Raw genomic sequence first — 21,757 nt, 5'->3', positions numbered from 1 at the left:
AATTATCCAGAGGCAGAGACAGTCCTATGCCTGGCAAAGCAGACATACACAATGTGAAGAAAGGTACAGCGAGAAAGGAAAGCCAGTAGCCACAATAGAAAATGGCACAGTTAGAGCTAGGGAACAACGAGTTGAGGTTCTAGTGAGCAGTCACAGTTACTGCAAACCATAAGGCGTAGAGCACAGTGAGCAGTGTTCCGATGTTCTGAACTGAGTTCCCGCATTCATTGGCTTTGCAAAGTAGACAAGACAGTCAGAGGCCAGGCTGTTAGTAAAGACAGTCATAAGGCAGTTACAACAAACAGGGTCAGACAGAGACATGCCAATCTCAGGACAGCAGCTAGAGGAAATCTGTGTGCAGGCAATCACTAGATGATCACAGTGCGTAAACACAGTGAAACCATCCAAGCACTAGAGACAGTACAAGAGCAAGGAACAGCATGCAGAGACAGGCAGATGCATTATACATTGAGCATGCATAATCAGAAGCCAAGCATATTGAGAATGTGCAGTCATGGGTTGGGCGCAACGAGCAGTGACAATTAGATATTGAATGCTATGAAAATGACATTGAAAGGCCAAACACTGCAAAACGGAACATTCAAAAAGAAAAGAGAAGTGTTGGAGCCCAACCATCAAGGATGCAACCATACTAACCTATTAGAACTATGGGAAGTCTTGAGATACTTTGCAGATATTATATTTAAAGAAAGTACAGCATCTGCAGCAGACTCATCCACCTCAGGTTTGTTTCGAACTCGGCCTGTATGGAGAAACCGAATGAGAGAACCAACTGAACTAAAGAAAACAAGGAAAGTTAGCAGACAAGTACTTTGCTTTTTAGTCACCCATTTAAACTAATGGTTACGAAAAACACAGATGGAAAAAGACTACTTTACTTTTAACATCTGATGTTTTTTCCTGAAGAACAAGTTATTTACCTATGGTAATGCTATTTGTAATGGTTACGGTAACCAACGATTTCTCACCTTATGAATATTCTCCATGCGTCATAATCTATCCAGAAACTTTTCAGCAGGATTTCTGCATGCAAGCAGATGGCATAATGCGACTTGGAAATTACGTCGTTCCTCTCCGAAAGCGACTTGTGGAGCCCCATATAAGCGCAACTAAGGGGCACTGATGTCAGTTGCCTTCTAGGCTAATCCAGACACAGAGCACAGCAGCAGATAGGGTAGACCAGTGTGCCGATCTCTAGACTGGGACCTTTTAATGGTAAAAGACTTCAGTTCACAGAAAGAGCAGGTGGGTTGGACAGTGAGGAATCTGTGGTTACACAGAGGATTAACCAAACTGAGTGTTACAGAAGGCAAATATCTGGTTATTCTGATGAATACTTCTATCCACATATTTCTCACCTTGTGAATAGACACTAAAGCAGTACCTCGCAGGTGGTGGGTCTGTGCTTCCTAAATGTATGAACTGATGCCCACATAGCCACATGGCAAATATCCAGAACAGGCAATCTATATGCCAACGCAGTGGTAATAGTCTTGGCTCTGGTTAAGTAAGCCTGAAAGCCCTCTGGGTGCTGCTACTTTGTCAATGTGTAGCAGATTTTAATACAGAGAACAATCCAGCAGGAGCTGGTCTTTTTCTGTACTGCTTTGCCCCTGTTTACCCAGTAAATCCCACAAAGAGTTCTTTGTCCAGAAGATGTTCCTTGATATGATAAACTTAGGGATCTTTTAAGATCAAGCCAATGTAGACTTTCTTCCTTTTTGATGATGGACGAAGAATGTAAGGAGGGAAATCGTTAGCCGAACATGAAAAGGAGTGACCACATTTGGCAAAATAGAAGCCTGCATCCTTAACACAAGCTTGTGTTGACACACTGTGGTGTACGGAGGGTTGAGAGAGAGCTCTTGTGGCTTACTCATGCTGTGCCGATGTTACTGCAAACAGGAAATCTGTCTTAAGAGTGAGGAGCTGCAATGGACAGCTGTGTAGCAGCTCAAAAGTAGTACACATCAGGTATGTGAGGACTAGTTTCAAGTTCCACTGAAACATGATGACTGGAAACAAATGCTGCAAATCTTTCAATAAATGCACCACAACAAATGATGTAAATAAAGAAAGCCTGTCCATCAACAGCAAGAAAGCAGAAAGGGAAGATAAGTATCCCTCAACTGTGTACAAAGCAAGTCCTTGCTGGGCTATGGACAACACAAAGAGTAATTCTTCAGATAGTTTGTCTTGCAGTGGTTTGATCTGCAGCACCATGGCATAAACTTATCAGAATGGCAGGTGTATACTGTATGACATCTACAACTTCAGAAGGAAAGTCAAAAGTACTAAACTGTCATCACTTAATCTCCAGGTATGGAGATGAAGCTTGCAGAGGCGCAGGTGCACGACCTTACCCTGCTGTTGTGACTGAAGATCTTCCTGAAGTGGCAGCCAGATCAAAGGACAGATGCTCATGCCCAGGAGTTTCAGGTACCACACACTCCTTGCCCAGTCTGGTGCTACCACAATGACTCTTGCCTTGTCATTCCCAAGCTTCTTCAGGGCTTGGAGCAGGAGACAGAAGAGAAAGGAGGGGGCATAGGAACTGAGTGAGGTGGGCCGGAGCAAGAATGACAAGGTCGGGTGTTGTGTCAGAAATGCTGGATTGCCCAGAGCGGGGCAATGGCACTGAGCTACTTACCTGTTTACTGATAGCCCTGACCATGGCTTCACCAATGCCCATTGTAAGGTATCAGTTAGGGCCTCACTAAAGTACAGAAGAGATTCTGAATGTGTCTGACCTGGTTCAAGGACGTCAGTCAATATATATATTTTTTTAACTCCATAGTTGGCAGATGGAGGTTAAGAACCTTAACTGCCCATACGCATTACCAAAGCTAAGGCAGCACTCTCCTCTGGTTGCGAGACAGGTCTCTGACATCTTGCAATTCCTCATACCCATTGCCATCAGTGTACTGTGGAACCAACTGATCACCCTCATTAGTCAATATATGAAAGTGTCCCAAAAAGGCTGTGGAGAACTTGAGCCCTTCCAGTGTCAGTCAAATGGGTTGCCGGAAGGCAGCAGCCCTGTGTTATAAAGTCTGCTCAGAGTCTGAGAACACAATTGGTTGCACCTTTTTTCCCAGTGTTAACATCAATGCTCGAGGGTCAGGTACCAAAGGTGGCAGGCACTGAAGTCAGTGCAGAACTCGCAGCGGGTTCAGAGTTTCCAGCAGGTGCCAAGGGTGGACCAGGTGGCAGGACTCCAGTTGGAGGTCCTTACATTTTCCTGGAGCCAGGAGGCAGCCAGAGGAAACAGGTAGGGTGTCTAAAAGATGCAGCATTGCTTCACAGACTTCTTCTATCTGCAGCGATGTCCCCATTGGACCCGGAAATTTGGGTTGCCTCAGAATAAGATTCAGAATCAGCTCCACGAGTGATCGAGTTCGAGAGCGAGGCTGGGAGGCATGTAGAAGTCCTTTCGACTTCTCTGGTGTTCGAGAATGACGGGAAGGGGCAGAGTCCTACTTGGACTTCTTGTGATTAATTTTTGCTTACCCAATGACTTATATAGCAAAGAAGATCTGCTGCTGGAATGACTTTGAAACTGGAACCTCCCTCTTGACCCTGATCGGTCATGGTGGGGAGTCTTTTGCTGTTTGGCGACGTAAAGCTTTACCTCACAGTGTCATATAGCTTTTGGGTATATCTGGGCACAATCCCTACAGGCCTTGCAGTAGTTTTCCAACCCTCAGCGTCAAAGGCATAACTGATGGCGGTTTGTCACTGACATCTGCTTGGCCCAGTCATTACATAGTTTGACCCTATAGTCTTAGGGGGTAATATTGTTCTTGCATGCTGATATAATATTAAGAGAAAACTGCCTTGTCAGAGACAAGAGGGTAGCTCTGGATCTACGTCTGGTGGCATGAAAAGAGAGGAACTGATGTAATTGCAAAGGGTGACGCTTATATGTGAGTCCACATGTCACTTCTGGAGCAGAACAATGAGGGCAGGGAACTGCATGACACCACCTGTCGACGGGCAGAGGTACTACTGAACAGTTTCCAGATATAGTCTGATGCCTGAGGAATATTCACAAGGCATGGAATCTGTGGTTAGAAGCATCCATCAAAAATGCATCTGGATTCTAACATATACCTGTGCAGTGAAACAATGTTGCAAAAGACCATATCACCCAGCAACTACATTTGATAAAGAGCACAAAATTTGTACTGTCTGAGCGGAAAGCAATCTATTTACTTGGATATTGAGTGATCAGTCCAAATGGATTTAGGGAAGAATTCGGGTGATATAGGTGGAGTGCCTGTTTAGGCTTTCTCCTGCAAAATTAGGCCCTCATTCTGACCCTGGCGGTCCTAAACCGCCAGGGCCATGGGCAACGGAAGCACCGCCAACAGGCTGGCGGTGCTTCAGTGCCCATTCTGACCGCGGCGGTAAAGCCGCGGTCAGAAAAGGGGATCCGGCGGTTTCCCGCCGGATTTCCCCTGGGCCAGAGAATCCTCCATGGCGGCGCTGCTTGCAGCGCCGCCATGGGGATTCCGACTCCCTTCCCGACGGATTTCCCCTGGGCCAGAGAATCCTCCATGGCGGCGCTGCTTGCAGCGCCGCCATGGGGATTCCGACTCCCTTCCCGCCATCCTGTTCCTGGCAGTAAAACCCGCCAGGAACAGGATGGCGGGAACTGGTGTCGTGGGGCCCCTGCACTGCCCATGCCAGTGGCATGGGCAGTGCAGGGGCCCCCTAACAGGGCCCCACAAAGATTTTCACTGTCTGCTATGCAGACAGTGAAAATCGTGACGGGTGCTACTGCACCCGTCGCACCCCTGCAACTCCGCCGGCTCCATTCGGAGCCGGCTTCCTCGTTGCAGGGGCTTTCCCGCTGTGCCGGCGGGCGATCTTCTGGCGATTGCCCACCGGCCCAGCGGGAAAGTCAAAATGACCCCCGCGGTCTATTGATCGCAGTGCGGTCTTTCGGCGGTTTCCGCCCGGCGGGCGGCGCCCGCCGCGCTCAGAATGAGCCCCTTAGTTACTGATAAGCAAGAAAATGATGCGTTAGGTAAGCATGTGGTAATCTCAACTGTAAATATATCACACCCCTCTTTACTTTCTACGCTAAGAAATCTCTATTTTTAAGGGTTAGTGGAATCAGAATACCAGACCTCTCTCACTCTCACACTTTAAGTGGTCATAGGACATTCAATGTAATGTTTTTCTGTTCCTCTGCACATTTAACCATGGCTAATGCTTATGCCTAGTTTGGGAGGAAGGTCAATCTGTGGCAACTAGCTAGGTGTGGGATATGATACAGCCTCGCTGTAAGTTTCGATTTACACACTGGGGCAATGATGTCCAAAGGTGGCATGGAATAAATGTTGCACAAAGCGAGACAACAGCAAGTTTCCTACAGTTTATGGTTCCATGCAACAGTGGAAGTGCAACAGAGGAGTTCGCTTCAGAGAAATCTGAAGTCACTCATGGGACAGGCATACCAGACTGTGAAGTTCAGAACAGCTATCTATCAACTCACAACACAAAAAGCAAAAGGGGGATACACCCACAATGAGATGCTGTTCAAACCAGGACTACAAGTCCTTAGTCCAGCAAGAAATTAAGAGTGCACTACACTAAAATCATAATGCATAAGAGATCAATATTTTCATTGCTGTTTTTATGGGAGATGGCTGTGAGGCCTTTCACACCTACAAAAACCTATACATATTGCACAGGTGCTGGTGCCTTCTAATTTTCTGCACTCTTGAATGTTTTGGTACATTTTTTGCTTGTATCCTGATCTTCTTCCTCTCTCCCTATTGACCAGAGCATATAAATTATAAACAAGTTGATTAATACACTATTTGCACCTGTTATTATAGGAGTCTAAAACTTAACCCGAATGAGCCATACTTTTCTGTCTGTGAAGCTCTTAATTGTACTACATTTCATAAAATAAGACAGAAACATTCTAGTATGAATGGGACACAGGAAACCCAAGGCCATGTTTTCCCGAAGCAACAATTATCCAGAGTAATGTGGCTGGACGTAATATACAAAAATCCTATTTTGACACAATGTTTAGGTCTGGTTTGACCTCACGGCTGCTGCTGTACCTTATGTGACCAACAGAAAAACAAGCTTTTGGAAGGAATACTGAGAGAGTGGCATAGTCACCGCCCACATGTTAATTTCTATGAGTACTGCATTTGATTGGGCATGTCCTTCCACTGACAAAAGACCACTTGTATTGCAGTTTTTGCTTTTGGTGAATGATTATACTTAATACAGCAAAACAGAGTTGGTTGTGGTATTAAGTCAGTGATGAAGGCTGTAAGGGGGAGTCTGTTTATTATGAAAAGTGTTGACATAGGCAGAAAAACTGGCTTTTTTATAACGAAATGTTACTGGTTGTAGACAGATATACATGTGTTACTAAGAATCTCACAGACTACCATAGGTAGACAGGGCTTTTGGTGGTGGTTACTTGGACTGACAAATACTTGGAGCTGAAGATTTACAATGTAATAATCCTCCTTGGCCCTTTTCAGAGGGGTTGTATATTGTTTTGCCAACAGTAATTATGTTAACATTTATATTTTTGCTTGCTGCCTTTCTGACTCTCCTGTGAGAAAGCTTATTGCAGATTTAGCAAGCCTCAGTTGATGATAGTGGCAAGTCAAAGATAAAAGGTATAGAACATTTTGGTTCACCAACGTTATATAAAATCTGAGAAACTGCCACAGTAAGCCATACATTTGATGGTGTTTACTCCTGAGACAAACCCTAAGGATAGATTGGAGGTTTTTAAAGCACTATTTAATTGTTTTGGGAGGGGTTGTATATTGTTCTGTCAGCTGAAATTGTGTATATATCTGTAATTTTATGACTGTATACCAATGGCTGCTTTGTGGCAAAGTCTGTGCTCAATACAATTGGCATAAATGTTTTTTTGGTGATTAAAGGCCTTATTGGTTAATGGGGAGACATCATATCAGATGCAATGTCATATCTTTTTATTATCAAAACCTATAACAAAAACAGTCAGCCTGACTTATTTTTTGTGAAAAACATATTTAAAACCAGTAGGCCTTTATAGGTGGGTGTTAATACACTGTGTTCAAGCAGATAGAGCAGTATTCTGTTACATGTATTCTCATAGATTACTAGGTAAGACGTTTGGTGTTAGTTACCACTACGACAAAACTCAGAGGGTAGAGCCTACTGTGAGAACCCTAGCTTTATTTCTTGTTAGTCACAGTCTGCCTTCCGCTTGATTTCACAATGAAAACTGCTTTCCTTGTCTTTTATTTGTATTTTTTCTGTAAGCATTTTTAATACTTGGGCTCTCCCATATTTTGTTGACACACTACCCGAAGGTGACTTTAAATGAAGATAGGAAGCAGTCTGAAGATCGACAATAGCCAAAAGCAAGTGAAAAGTAAAAAGTTGATTTTTAGGTTTGGGCTACAGACAGCTTGGACGTTTGGTCAGGCAAAACTAATCAATAAATTTTACTTATCTGTAACACCAGTTTTCTAGCATTAAATCTATTAATATTGAACTCTCACGCCAATGCCCGGGAGCCCAGAACACTTAAAAGTGAAGATAAAACAAAAATTATTTGTAGGAAGTTGGCTCTGTATATACTATTTCAAAGTAAGAAATAGTGTGCACAGAGTCCAAGGGTTCCCCTTAGAGGTAAGATAGTGGCAAAAGTAGATAATTCTAATGCTCTATTTTGTGGTAGTGTGGTCGAGCAGTAGGCTTATCAGAGGGTAGTGTTAAGCATTTGTTGTACACACACAGGCAATAAATGAGGAACACACACTCAAAGACTTACTCCAGGCCAATAGGTTTTTATATTGAAAAATATATTTTCCTAGTTTATTATAAGAAACACAGGTTCACGATTTACATCAAACACTTTAAATGTAAGGTACTTCACTTAGATACTTTAGGAATTTTGAATGAATGAAAACAATATCATGTACAGTCTTTGTCAAAATGGCAATAAGCTTTTTTCAAAGTGGACACAGTGCAAAATCAACATTTCCTGGGGGAGGTAAGTAAAGGTTAGATTAGGAGGTAAGTAAAACACTTACAAGTCTCAGTCCTGGGGGCATAGGCAGCCCACCGTTGGGGGTTCAAGGCAATCCCAAAGTTACCACATCAGCAGCTCAGGGCCGGTCAGGTGCAGAGGTCAAAGAGGTGCCCAAACACACAGGCGCCCATGGAGAACAGGGGTGCTCCGTTTCCAGTCTGCCAGCAGGTAAGTACTTGTGCCCTCGGGGGCAGACCAGGGGGTTTTAGTAGAGCACCAGGGGGGGGGGGGGGACACGAGAAGGCACACTAAGTACACCCTCCGCGGCACAGTGGCGGCCGGGTGCAGTGAGCAAAGCAGGCGTCGGATTTTAGATTGTAGGCAGAGGGGCCTGGGCTAGGCAGAGGGTCGCACTTGCATTAGAGTTCGGTTCCTTCAGGTCCTGGGGGCTGTGGGTGCAGTGTTGTTTCCAGGCGTGAGGTCTCTTGTTACAGGCAGTCACGGTCAGGGGGAGCCTTTTGATTCTCTCTACAGGCGTCGCTGTGTGGGCTCAGGGGGGTCGTCTCTGGTTACTCACGGGCTCGCAGTCGCCGGGGAGTCCTCCCTGAGGTGTTGTTTTTCTGCAGGTCGAGCCGGGGCCGTTGGGTGAAGAGTGCTAAGTCTCACGCTTCCGGCGGGAAACATGAAGTCTTTAAAATTGGTGAAAAGTTGCAAGTTTGTTGCAGTTTCTTGAGCAGAGCCGCTGCTCACGGGAGTTTCTTGGTCCTGGGGGTCAGGGCAGTCCTCTGAGGCTTCAGAGGTCGCTGGTCCGTGTCGGATCCGTCGCTGGAGCAGGTTTTCGAAGTTGGAGACAGGCCGGTAGGGCTGGGGCCAAATCAGTTGTCGTCTTCCCCCTTCTCTGCAGGCGTGTAGGTCAGCAGTCCTTCTTCTTTCTTCAGGTTGCAGGAATCTGATTTCCTGGGTTCTGGGGTGCCCCTAAATACTGAATTTAGAGGTGTGTTTAGGTCTGAGAGGGCAGTAGCCAATGGCTACTGTCCATGAGGGTGGCTACACCCTCTTTGTGCCTCCACCCTGAGAGGGGAATCCCGTGTTACAATCCTATTAGGGGAATCCTCCAAAATCAAAATGGAGGATTTCTAAAGGCAGGGGTCACCTCAGCTCAGGACACCTTAGGGTCTGTACTGACTGGTGGGTGACTCCTCCTTGTTTTTCTCATTATCGCCTGTGAACTTGCCGCCAAAGGTTGAGGCTGTGTCCAGGGGGTGGGCATCTCCACTAGCTGGAGTGCTATGGGGCATTGTAACACGAAGCCTGAGCCTTTAAGGCTCACTACTAGGTGTTACAGTTCCTGCAAGGGGGAGGTGTTAAGCATCTCCACCCAGTGCAGGCTTTGTTTCTGGCCTCAGAGAGCACATAGGCTCTCACCCCAGGGGGTCAGAAACTCATCTCTCAGCAGCAGGCTGGCACAGACCAGTCAGTCCTGCACTGAAGGATTGGGTAAAATACAGGGGGCATCTCTAAGATGCCCTCTGTGTGCATTTTTTAATAAATCCAACACTGGCATCAGTGTGGGTTTATAATTCTGAGAAGTTTGATACCAAACTTCCCAGTATTCAGTGTAGCCATTATGGAGCTGTGGAGTACGTTTTTGACAAACTCCCAGACCATATACTTAATATGGCCACACTGTTCTTACAATGTCTAAGAATAGACTTAGACACTGTAAGGGCATATTGCTCATACAGCTATGCCCTCACCTGTGGTATAGTGCACCCTGCCTTAGGGCTGTAAGGCCTGCTAGAGGGGTGACTTACCTATACAACAGGCAGCATTTTGTGTGCATGGCATCCTGAGGGGGATGCCATGTCGACTTTGCCTTTTTCTCCCCACCAACACACACAATCTGCAATGGCAGTGTGCATGTTTTAGGTGAGGGGTCCCTTAGGGTGGCACAACATATGCTGCAGCCCTTAGGGACCTTCCCTGGTCACAGGGCCCTTGGTACCACTGGTACCTTTTACAAGGGACTTATCTGTGTGCCAGGGGTGTGTCAATTGTGGAAACAATGGTACATTTTAGGTGAAAGAACACTGGTGCTGGGGCCTGGTTAGCAGGGTCCCAGCACACTTCTCAGTCAAGTCAGCATCAGTGTCAGGCAAAAAGTGGGGGGTAACTGCAAAAGGGAGCCATTTCCTTACACACTTCAAAAAGCAAAATAATGAACTGTCTATAAACAGGCAACACCTGTTTGCATTTTTCCGTTTTCAAAAATTTCAAAATGAACAAAGGAGCAAAATCATCAACAATCCAAAATAAGCTTAAAATTGGGTTAAAAGCATACAGCAGCTAAGATACCCTGTCCAGAAACGTTTCGTCCTTTCCCATTTATAAAAGTGGAGAAAATAAAACACATGTTTGTTATAGGCCGACAGCCTAATAGAGGGAAAAAGCTGCCTGGTCACATTATGACCACCATTGGACCACCATAATCTTGGAGTTCTGGATATGCCCTTGGAATACCTTGGACTCTAAACAGGTAATAAAGAAGCCTCAGTATATGAAGGTGGTAAAGCTGGCTGAGGCAGCACAGGTGGCTTTGCCATCAGTGATACAGGTAAAACAGGTTGGGTGGCACTGTTGCTGCAGGGGACAGAACTGGTGAAGGCCTTCGGCTCAGGAGTGTGAGCAGAAGTAGAAGGTAGTGTTACTGCTGGTGAGACTGCTCTGAATGGTAAGCAGGTAAATGAGAAGTTTGAATCTGGTGTGCGGACCTTGTTCCTCAGACACCTTGAAAGACCAGCTGGAAAAAGGATTCCTCAATGACGAGTCCCTCCTCAACTTAAAAACGGTATTTGACATCAACTTCCTTGACTTTTATACCGACCTTCTCTTTCCTGACAACAAACAAGCTCTCGATGGCAAGCACATAGTCACTGACAAACAAGTTACTTACCTTAGGTAATGCATTATCTGGTAGAGACAGGATCAAGCTGCAGATTCCTTAGTTTAGACTCTTCTCCAGGCATGAGCCTGCATCAGGAACATTTTTTCCCATAGTGCATCGGTAGAGGGCGTCAAACGAATCTGTTACGACTTAATCCACCAGATGCGACAGTAATTATGTTAACATTTATACTTTTGCTTTCTGCAATTCTGAATCTCCGGCGAGAAAGCTTTTTGCAGATTTAGCAAGCCTCAGTTGATGATGGTGACAAGTCAAAGATAAAAGATATAGAACTGATCGGTTCACCATTATTATATGAAAACTGAGAAACTACCACAGTAGGCCATACGTTTAGTGTTGTTTACACCTGAGACAAACCCTAAGAATAGATCAGAGGTTTAAAAATCACACTAACTGTTTTGGGGTGGTTGTATATTGTTCTGTCAGCGAAATTTGATATGTATCTGTAATTGTATGACTGTATACCAATGGTTGCTTTGTGGCAAAGTCTGTGCTCAATATAAATTGGCATGAATGTTTTTGGGGACAATCCAAAAATAAAAGCCTTATTGGTTAATGGGGAAACATCATATAAGATGCACTCTCAGATCTTTTTATTATCAAAACCTATAACAAAAGCAGTCGGCCTCACTTAACTTTTTGTGAAAAGCATATTTAAAACCAGTAGGCCTTTATGGGTGGGTTGTTATTACACTGTGTTCAAGCAGTATTCTGTTACTTGGATTCTCACAGATCACTAGGCAAGATGTTTGGTGTTAGTTACTGCTACGACAAAACTCAGAGGGAATAATCAACTGTGAGAACCCTTGTTTTATTTCTTATTATTCACAGTCTGTCTTCTGCTTGATTTCACAATGAAAACTGCTTTCCTTGTCTTTTATCTTTAATATTTTGTAAGCATTTTTCATACTAGTGCTCTCCCATATGTTGTTCACACAGTACCAAAAAGTGACTTTAAATGAACACAGGAAGCTGTCTGAAGATCCACAATAGCCAAAAGCAAGTGCAAAGTAAAAAGTTGATCTTTAGGTCTGGGCTACAGACAGCTTAGATGTTTGTCAGGCTAAACAAATCAATACAAAAAATAATATTTTACTTACCTGTAGCACCAGTTTGCTAGCATTAAATCTATTAATAATGAACTCTTGTGCCAATGCACGGGAGCCCAGAACACTTACAAGTGGAGATAAAACAAAAACTCTTCAAAAAGCAAGAAAATGAACTGTCTATTAACAGGCAACACCTGTTTGCATTTTTCCATTTTTTTAAATTTCAAAATGAACAAAGGAGCAAAATCATCAACAATCCAACATAAACTTAAAATTGGGGTAAAAGCATATAGCAGCTAAGCTGCCCTGCCCAAAAACGTTTCATCTTTTCACCTTTATAAACATGAAGAAAATAAAATACATGTCTGTTATAGGCCTGCAGCCTAAAAAAGGAAAAAAGCTGCGTGGCCACATTATGACTGTCATTGGACCACCATAATCTTGGAGTTCTGCAGCTGCCTTTGGAAGACGTTCGACTCTAAACAGGTAATAAAGAAGCCTCAGTATATGAAGGGGGCAAAGCTGGTTGAGGCAGCACAGGTGGCTTTACCATCGGTGATGTAGGTAAAACAGGTTGAGAGGCTATTAGAAGTGTGGGTGGCACTGTTGCTGCACGGGGCAGAATCGATGAAGGACTTCGGCTCAGGAGTGTGAGCTGAGGTAGAGGGTAGTGTTACTGCTGGTGAGAATGCTCTGAATGGTAAGCAGCTCCACGAGAACTTTGAGTCTGGTGTGCAGACCTTGTTCCTCAGACAGCTTGAAAGACTAGCTAGAAAAAGTATTCCTTAACAACGAGTCCCTCCTCAACATAAAAACGGTATTTGATGTCAACTTTCTTTTACTTTTACACCGACCTTCTCAATGGGGAGCACATAGTCACTGACAAACAAGTTACTTACCTTCAGTAACGCTTTACCTGGTAGAGACAGGATCAAGCTGCTGATTCCTTAGTTAAGACTCTTCCCCAGGCACGAGCCTGCATCTGGAATTTTTATTCCCATAGTACGTCCGCGCGTCGGTAGAGGGTGTGAAACGTATCTGTCTTGACGTCATCCACCAGGTGTGACATCAGCGGAGTCCATATAACCCCCTCGCTGACCTGATGATGTCAGTTTCTACCGTGACTATTTTCCGCGCTCAAAATGTGGAGCCACACCTAAAAACTCCCTAAGGAAACAGTGTGCTTTGAACAAAAGACACCCTTGTGTCAAATAATCACCAAATTCTTAATTCAAGGTGTTGATTTCCATAAGGAAATCTCTGAGACCAAAGTTTACTCAGTTCACAGAGCAGAAAGAATGGGAGGGTCATTAAGGAATCTGCAGCTAGATCCTGTCTCTACCAAATAATGTGTTAAAGAAAGTAAGTAACTTGTTCATTTAATAGAGACATCTAGGCACAGATTCCTTACTTTAGAAACAGATACCAAAGCATATTAACCCAGAGAAAGGACTGCAAACTAAGACCTTTGAAAAAGTCTCTAAATATCACAAAACCGGTCTAGAACAAGAGAAAAAGACCGGACACTCATAATAGTTAAAGTGAGTAATAACATACTATACACCATTAAAACCTATGGAAGAAACTACAGGTAATTAAAATCATAAGACATGGAAAACATGGGATAATCTCACCCATGTCAGTATGTCAATTGTGTCGTATGACTGAAAAACAATATTGAGAGTCTCTAACCAGAAGAAAACCAGACTATTACAAGAGGAATTGACTTTGTATTCATAAGAATTCTTAAGAGGAAACACATAGGGCCTCACTTCGGGTTTAGCGCAGGGAAAGCATCTCCTTCAAACTCCCAACAGAGTTGCCGCTGCCTAAGTGGCGACCTCCCCACTGGAGTTATTCCGAGTTTCCCACTAGGTCGGTGGGCAGAAACCTCAGTTTCTGCCCGCTAGCCTAGTGGAAACCAAGCTACAGCATTGTCTCCAGCTTGTAATCGAGCCAACGGCAATGCTGTAGCCAGAAGGGTGCACCAGCACCCTTCGCAATGCTCACTGGTGGCAAAGCAGACAGTGAACATTGCGATGGTGCTGAGCAGGGGGGCCCCTGCACTGCCCATGCACTTGGCATGGGGCAGTGCAGGGCCCCCCCGGTAACCCCTGCACCTAGGCTCCACCAGCCTTTTCATGGTGGTAAAACCTCCATGAAAAGGCTGGCAGAGAACAAGGATTCACAGTGGCCATCATGTAGCTGCGAAACTTGTGTTGACCAGTGTCCAGCACATGTATTAAAATGTCTACTCTGTCCCCTCACTATGCACAAGATTTGGTAAGGACATAGTGGGGGCATACCGCTCATGCAGCTATGCCCTCACATAAAGTATGGAGCACACTGCCATAGGGCTGGAAGGCCATATTGTATGCAGTGTGTTGTTCGCAGGGCACAAAGGCAGTGTGCCATGTTGAGTTTACTTTTTAGGTGTGCATCAAGGTGCTAAGCCTGCAATGGCAGTGCTGGGTGTATTGCAATGCATGGCCCTAGGGGGTGGAACAATCAGTGCTGCTTCTCTCTGGAGCCTACCATTAGTACCCTGTGACCTGGATACCTAAGTACCATTTACTAGGGACTTATAGTGGTAGCCAAAAGGGTATCCAATTGTGCCAGGGAATCACAACAGGTTAAGGGAAAGAGCCCTGGCACAGGGAACCTGATTAGCAGAGGCTCTGGGCACTACAATTTCTAGGCTACATCATACACAAGGCAAAAAGTGGGGGGCTAAGCATGTTAAAAATAGGCCTCTCCTCACAACTATGATGACTATCTGACACAAAACATTTAAGACCAAAATATCATACTCTCTGGTTTGCAATGTATCAAATCAACCAAAAGAAGAAAAATGACACTACTGTATCATTGGTAAAGTAGAATGTACATACCAAATAGTGTAAAACAACAGTTATCTTTGACAGTTGAAGAAAGACGTATGAAACAGACACCCTTAGTGGTGTATAATCCTTACATGGAACCCAAAGGTTGCCCAGTACCAACTAGAAGAAAAAGAGGAAGAAAAACTTCTTCACAAAGACCCTGTTTCTTAAAAAATATGAAAAATTCCCTATAAGGGATACTACTCCTTATAATACAACATCTTACCTTCTGCAGAGAGCAACTCTGCACCCCCAAATGAAGGTGTAATAGCCAACAAGCTAAGGAAACCTGAGAGAGAGGTGTGTGTGTATGAAGGGGGGAGGGTGTGTGTGGGCACACACACCTGATTGCACTGTGGGGACCTGAAATGAATTCCAAACAATAGAAATTACTTCATGAACATCTGTGTCAATTTTCACAACTTTTTTTTTCCAAAATGCCTTGCGGGGACCTGTGTTTCATAAAGTGTGTTAATATTTTTGCTCAGCTCTGCCCCTGTAGAAAGGAGGTCGAACTGCAGTCTTAAACAGACATTGCTTACTAAAAACACATGCTAGCAGCAGAAAGGACAGACATTTCAAAGGAAAAGCTGCATAATCCTTATTTTTCATGCAAATTAACCCTTTTCTATTTATAAAAAAAAAAGTATTTGCATGAGGAGACATTCTGGAGCACAGTTACAAAAAAGTGGCGTATTGATCCCAATAAGCCACCTTTCTTGCGTCACCCCCGGCCACACCTAAAGACACCATAGTTGCACTGTATTTGCAATACAGTGCACCATGGTGGTCATTAGGACAATAGCGTGAAAAAGATGGCGCAGTGAAATGTTTCAAATTTTACTGCACTATTTTTTCGGGCCTCCCAGCATCGGAACGCCTCCTTCGCATACATCATGCCTTGCGCAGGCATAATGTGAGGCAAGGGTTTACAAAGTGGTGCAATGCAAGCATTGTCCCTCTTTGTCAATAAGGCGTGGGAGAAAGAACTCCTTACCACCGCCTTAGTGTAAGGAAAATGAAGCTAGGGTGGCACAAGGTGGCACTAGGGGTTTGTAAATACGTCCCTTTTTGGTTATGAAAATTGTTTATGGCTTTACAAATGTTGCTTAAAGCAATTAGGGTCAACTTCCAGTCACAGAATACTTCACTATTTCTGTATGATCCTTACCTGCAATAAAAGAATGATGTGCACTGCATTAACATATGATATACACTGATTTGATCATTTTTGGCAAGTAACTTAGTGGCACCAATGCTTATTGTTACACTTTAATGCTCATACCAGGATTTTAGAGTCTTTATGTTGCTTTGCCTTTCTTCACATACCAGTATGAACTATGGAATTTGTTCTTTTAGATGATGGCTAGATAAATGAGTCATTGGCGCTGCATTGTGCTAAGGGCTATGTTCTGGCAGACAGTGAATGGAAGCAGTGTTATGCCCACAGCACGAAGAAGTATATTAACAGAAGAGGCATGTTCTTAGAAAATTAGTGAACTTCTAAGAAAATGTAGTCAGATATCGCCATAATATTTATTTTGAATGATTTAAAGAGCTGAATAATATGCAGTTTAATATCAGTGCACGACAGATTCACTACTTTCACTTCAAAACCACTGCACAATTTCATGTTGCTCTTTGACTTGTATTCCCAACACCTGAGTTAAATTGACTAAATATTCCAAAAATGTGCGCCCACGCAACACGTAGGTCACAGAACACCCCGTTCCACAGAGGAACAGGAGGAGCATAATCATGAAGCACGCCACCAAGAGGTAACTCTGGTGGATGAGGGTTTTTTAAGGAAAATCTTCTTTTTCCCTTGTCTTTCCACTGGAGACTTTACTCCCACTGGGCTTTCATGTCATGTTACATAGCTATTTACAAAAGAAAGCCCAGCATTTCAACCTCCATCTCACTCTTTTGATTTGAGCATTAAATATTTGGGCCTTGGAAGTGCGCGACCAGCACCCTTCTCCAGCACCACTGTTGACATATAGAGTCCATTGATTACTTTTAGGTACAAATACCTTTCCTGAATACTGTATCTTTGTTTATGAAATACTCCGCAGAACTGCTATAGAATCTGATGAATTACAACTTTACTATCCCTAAAATCCTTATAATCCCTAAAAAAATCTTGGGATCCTAAACCCTCACCATTCCTCTACCAATTGTCAGTGTAAAACAAAATGTATGACAAAACGTATCTAATGTAATGTGAGATATGCTGGAAGGCATTCCTAGAACTTCAATTACTTGATTATCATCCCCGCTTTAGACTATCCCATCATCACTTAAACCTGGCTCACTGCCTTCTCCCTTACATTTCAACACATTAGCCAACAGAATTACTCCCTCAAACTCACCAATGGCCCCAAAAGTAGATTGCATGCCCCACTCATTATCCATAGGTGTAATCTCTACATTACCAAGCTCACCCATCTGTGACAGCAATTTATTTGAATCCTTTGGAAGACACTCCCAATCTCTCCATCAAAATCCACTAGGCACCAGGGATCTTTTTTTTTAATGTGTTTCTTTTGTGTTTTTTTAGTTGGGGAGCAAGGGGTCACTCCCTAGGGGGCAAATTATATTTAGGCCATTCCCACCCCCCCCCCCCCTTTTTTACGCCAAATTCACGGAAGGGGAGGACCCCTTAGGCAAGGTTCGGTCCCCTTAGCCAGGGCTAATTTTTTCTTGAGTTTCTTTTTTTAGTTGTTTTTTTTTTTAGAGATGGGGAGCGACCCCTTAGGCAAGGGTGGCTCCCATGGGGGGCAAATTGTATTTAGACCATTTCCGCCCCCCTTGGGGGCAGATCAGGCAATTTTTGTTAGGTCAATCTGCCCCCAAGGCGGGCAGAAACCACTAGGCACCGTGGATTATTATTATTTTTTTGCGCCAATGTCATGCAAGGGGAGCGACCACCTAGGCAAGGGTCACTCCCTGGGGGTTCAGGGGGCAAATTTATTTTAGGCCATTTCTGCCCCCCCCACCCCTCTAATATTGTTATTAGGCCGACCTGCCCCCCCCGGGGGGGGGGCAGAAGCCTCTAGGCGCCAGGGCAAATTGTATTTAGACCATTTCTGCCCCTTGAAACCACTAGGCACCGGGGATTTTTTTTTTTTTTTGCGCCAATGTCACGCAAGGGGAGCGACCCCTTAGGCAAGGATCGCTCCCCAGGCGGGGTGGAGGGGCATATTTATTTTAGGCCATTTCTGCCCTGGGGGCAGATGCCTCTAGGCGCCACGGATAAAAAAAAAGTAGTTTTTTTTAAACTTTTTTTTTTTAGAGGTGGGGAGCGACCCCTTAACCAAGGGTCGCTCCCCTGGGGGGCACATTGTATTTAGACTATTTCTGCCCCTCTTGTGGGCCGGATACCACTAGGCACGGGGGATATATTTTTTTGCGCCAATGTCACGCAAGGGGAGCGACCCCTTAGGCAAGGGTCGCTCCCCAGGGGGAGGGTGAGAGGAAATTTATTTTAGGCCATTTCTGCCCCCCCTGGGGGCAGATCGGCCTTTTGTTATTAGGCCAATCTGCCCCCAGGGGGACAGAAGCCTCTAGGTGCCAGGGATACATTTTTTTTTCTTTTTTTAGAGGTGAGGAGCGACCCCTTAGGCAAGGGTCGCTCCCCGGGGGAGGGGGGCAATTTTATTTTAGGTCATTTCTGCCCCCCCCCACCCGGGGGCAGATCGGCCTATTGTTATTAGGCCGATCTGCCCCCAGGTGTGGTAGAAACCTCTAGGCGCCAGGGCTAAAAAAAATATTTTTTTGTTTTTGGTTTTGGTTTTTTAGAGATGGGCAGATGGGACAATTACCCCGATCCACACCCGGGGAGGGTGGTGGTAGGAGGGGCGGGAGGGCAGGGGGTATGTGGGGTTTGAAAGTCTACTAGATGCCAGGGAATTTAAAAATAACAAAAAATACTGGGGTGGTGGCTACCAACCAGTATGGGCCTGGTTACGCCCCCACCCCAACTGAAGGGGGTAACAGTCTTTCAGCTCTCCCCTGCACTCTAAAACATCTTATCCCACAGCAAGCAAGAAGACATTTGATTATTTTGGGTTTTAGTTTTACATTTGGGCCATGGGAGCTTGGCTAACTCTCAAAATCGTCCCACTTGGAATGGTGAGGGCTGCACTTTATGGACTTTGGGACGCTGCCATGTAGAAAAATCCACAAGCACTTGGCCCACCTACACAAATGAGGTATCATTTTCACCAGGAGACTGAGGGGAACATTGGGTGGTATGAAGTTTGTCCCAGTGCGGTGATCCCACACAACAAATGTGGGAAAAATATCGGATTTTTTTTGCAAAATTTGAGGTTTGCTGAGGATTCTGGGTAAGAAAACATTGGGGGATCCACGCAAGTCATACCTCACTGGACGTCCTCGGGTGTCTAGTTTTCAGAAATGTCTGGGTTTGGTAGGTTTCCCTAGAAGGCTGCTGAGCCTAGGGCCAAAAACGCAGGTGCCCCCCCCGTAAAAACAGGTAGTTTTGTATTTGATAATTTTGATGTGTCCAGATAGTTTTTTGGGGCATTTCCTTTCGCGGGCAGTAGGCCCACCCACAAAAGTGAGGTACCTTTTTTTATCTGGAGACTTGGGGGAATGCTGGGTGACAGGAAATTTGTGGCTCCTCTCTGATTCCAGAACTTTCTGTCACCGAAATGAGAGGAAAAGCTGTTTTTTTGGCCAAATTTTGAGGTCTGCAAAGGATTCTGGGTAACAGACCCTGGTCAGAGCCCCACAAGTCTTGGATTCCCCTAGGTGTCTAGTTTTCAAAACAGCACAGGTTTGCTAGGTTTCCCTAGGTGCCGGCTGAGCTAGAGGCCAAAATCCACAGCTAGGCACTTTGCAAAAAACAGCTCTGTTTTCTTTGTGAAAATGTGATGTGTCCACGTTGTGTTTTGGGGCTTTATTTGTCGCGGGCGCTAGGCCTACCCCCACAAGTGAGGTACCATTTTTATCGGGAGACTTGGGGAAACGCTGGGTGGAAGTAAATTTATCTCGCATGCAGGCTTTTCTTCCGAAGATAGCTGGATCAGACGTAGCAATAAGAACAGACAACTCCACTACAATGCATTACCTCAGCAAACAAGAAAGTACGAGATCTCTCACCCTCTCCAGGGAAGCCCAAAAAATTTGGAATTGGGCCTCGCAGCAAGGCATCAGACTCACAGCAGTGCATCTGCCGGGGATAGAGAACAAGATAGCGGACTCGCCCAGGAGACAAAGATCGAGCTGCCACGATTGGGAGCTGGACCAGTCCACAGTGGATTAAATCTTTTCCCAGTGGGGAATGCCCAAAATCGACCTGTTCGGCAGCAAGTGAAACGTCAAATGCCAGTACTTCGCAAGCTGGCATCTCCAAAAGGGATCTTGGGGGAATGTGTTTTCCATAGCTTGGTCAGTCATCTTTGCTTACGCCTTTCCTCCAATTCCATTGATCCCAAGAGTCCTCACAAAGATGAAGGCAGAGCCGTGCACCCGGATATTGATAGCTCCTTACTGGCCTCACTGGTTTGCAGAGCTTCTTCTTCTATCAATGAAGCCTCACATTCCGCTGAAACCGTCTCTGCACTTACTAACAATGAACAAAGGGCAAATATCGCACCCGGATCCTCAACCGATGCGCTTGTCAGCATGGCTTCTGAGCACAAGGAGTTTGCACATCTGAATATCCCACAGGAATGTAGGGACATTTTATCCAAGCTAGAGCAGATAGCACTAATAAGGCTTATTCTTGCAAATGGAAAAGATTTTGTTTCTGGTGTCACTAGCATCAAATTGATCCTCCGTCGTCACCACCGGAACAATTATTGCCTTATTTATTGCATTTAGCGCAATCAGGCCTGGCGCATTTCTCCATAAAGATGCATCTGGCGGCAATAGCATCATACAGGCGTTCAGACTCTTCACCTTCGCTGTATTCCTCTAGATTAATCAAACGGTTTTGAAAGGACTTTTCAGGGTCTTTCCTCCATTCAGACCTCCTCCTCCCTCGTGGAACCTGAATATTGTTCTAGCACAGTTAATGAAGCATTCGCTTGAACCGATCCATCGTGCTTCTCTGAAATTCCTTTCTTGGAAGGTTGCTTTACTGGTGGCTCTCACATCAGCCAGACGGGTCAGTGAGATACAGGCCCTCTCCATACAGGAGCCGTTCTTGCAGATCAAACAAGACAAATTACTGCTACGCACGAACCCGCATTTCATCCCGAAGGTCCCTTCGGATTGCCACATGAACGAGCCCTTCTTTTTTAAAACCTTTATTCCACATCCATCTACTCCTGCGGAAAGAGCATTACACTCCTTAGACATTAACAGATGTGTTAAATATTGCCTGGACAGAACTAAGTCCTTTCGCTGCTCCAATCAATTGTTCGTAGCTTACAGTGCACCCAGACGAGGTCAACCACTCTCCAAGTAGAGTATAGCCAGAGGGATCTCCTCAGCCATTCGTTTCTGCCATCAAGCAGCGGGCAAACCACTGCATTCACTGGTCCGCGCTCACTCTACGCGGGCAGTTTCTTCCTCAGCAGCGCTGTTTGCAGGGGTTCCTGTGCAAGACATTTGCAGAGCAGCAACATGGAAAAGCTGCCATACATTTACAAGACATTACTACTTGGAAGCACTATCTCAGGGAGAGGGAGCAGTGGGTCTGGCAGTCCTCAGGAACCTCTTCAGGTGAAGGTGAGCCTTCTCTTTCATCAATCCATCCTAGATCACATATGCACATTATTTATGTCTGTTACATTTGGATACGGACCCAATGCTTTTCATGTTTAAAAAAAAAAAGGGAGAGAAATAAGGATGGGGT

At 44.9% G+C, this 21,757-nt stretch overlaps 1 protein-coding gene across 14 annotated transcripts in view; it reads right to left on the bottom strand.

The window, feature by feature from the left end:
• KIF1B (kinesin family member 1B) overlaps positions 1 to 21,757 on the bottom strand; it is a 1,289,105-nt gene that overhangs the window by 289,115 nt on the left and 978,233 nt on the right. For all 14 annotated transcript variants that reach the window (XM_069241187.1, XM_069241189.1, XM_069241193.1 and 11 more), the window contains one exon: positions 658 to 763. In XM_069241187.1, coding sequence (XP_069097288.1) covers positions 658 to 763 — 106 coding nt within the window. The remainder of the gene's footprint in view (positions 1 to 657; positions 764 to 21,757) is intronic.

Source organism: Pleurodeles waltl, chromosome 6 (genome assembly GCF_031143425.1).
Source record: "Pleurodeles waltl isolate 20211129_DDA chromosome 6, aPleWal1.hap1.20221129, whole genome shotgun sequence".
Lineage (NCBI taxonomy): Eukaryota > Metazoa > Chordata > Amphibia > Caudata > Salamandridae > Pleurodeles > Pleurodeles waltl.
The sequence above is the reverse complement of the archived record's forward strand: the minus strand, read 5'-3'. Positions and strand labels throughout refer to the sequence as shown.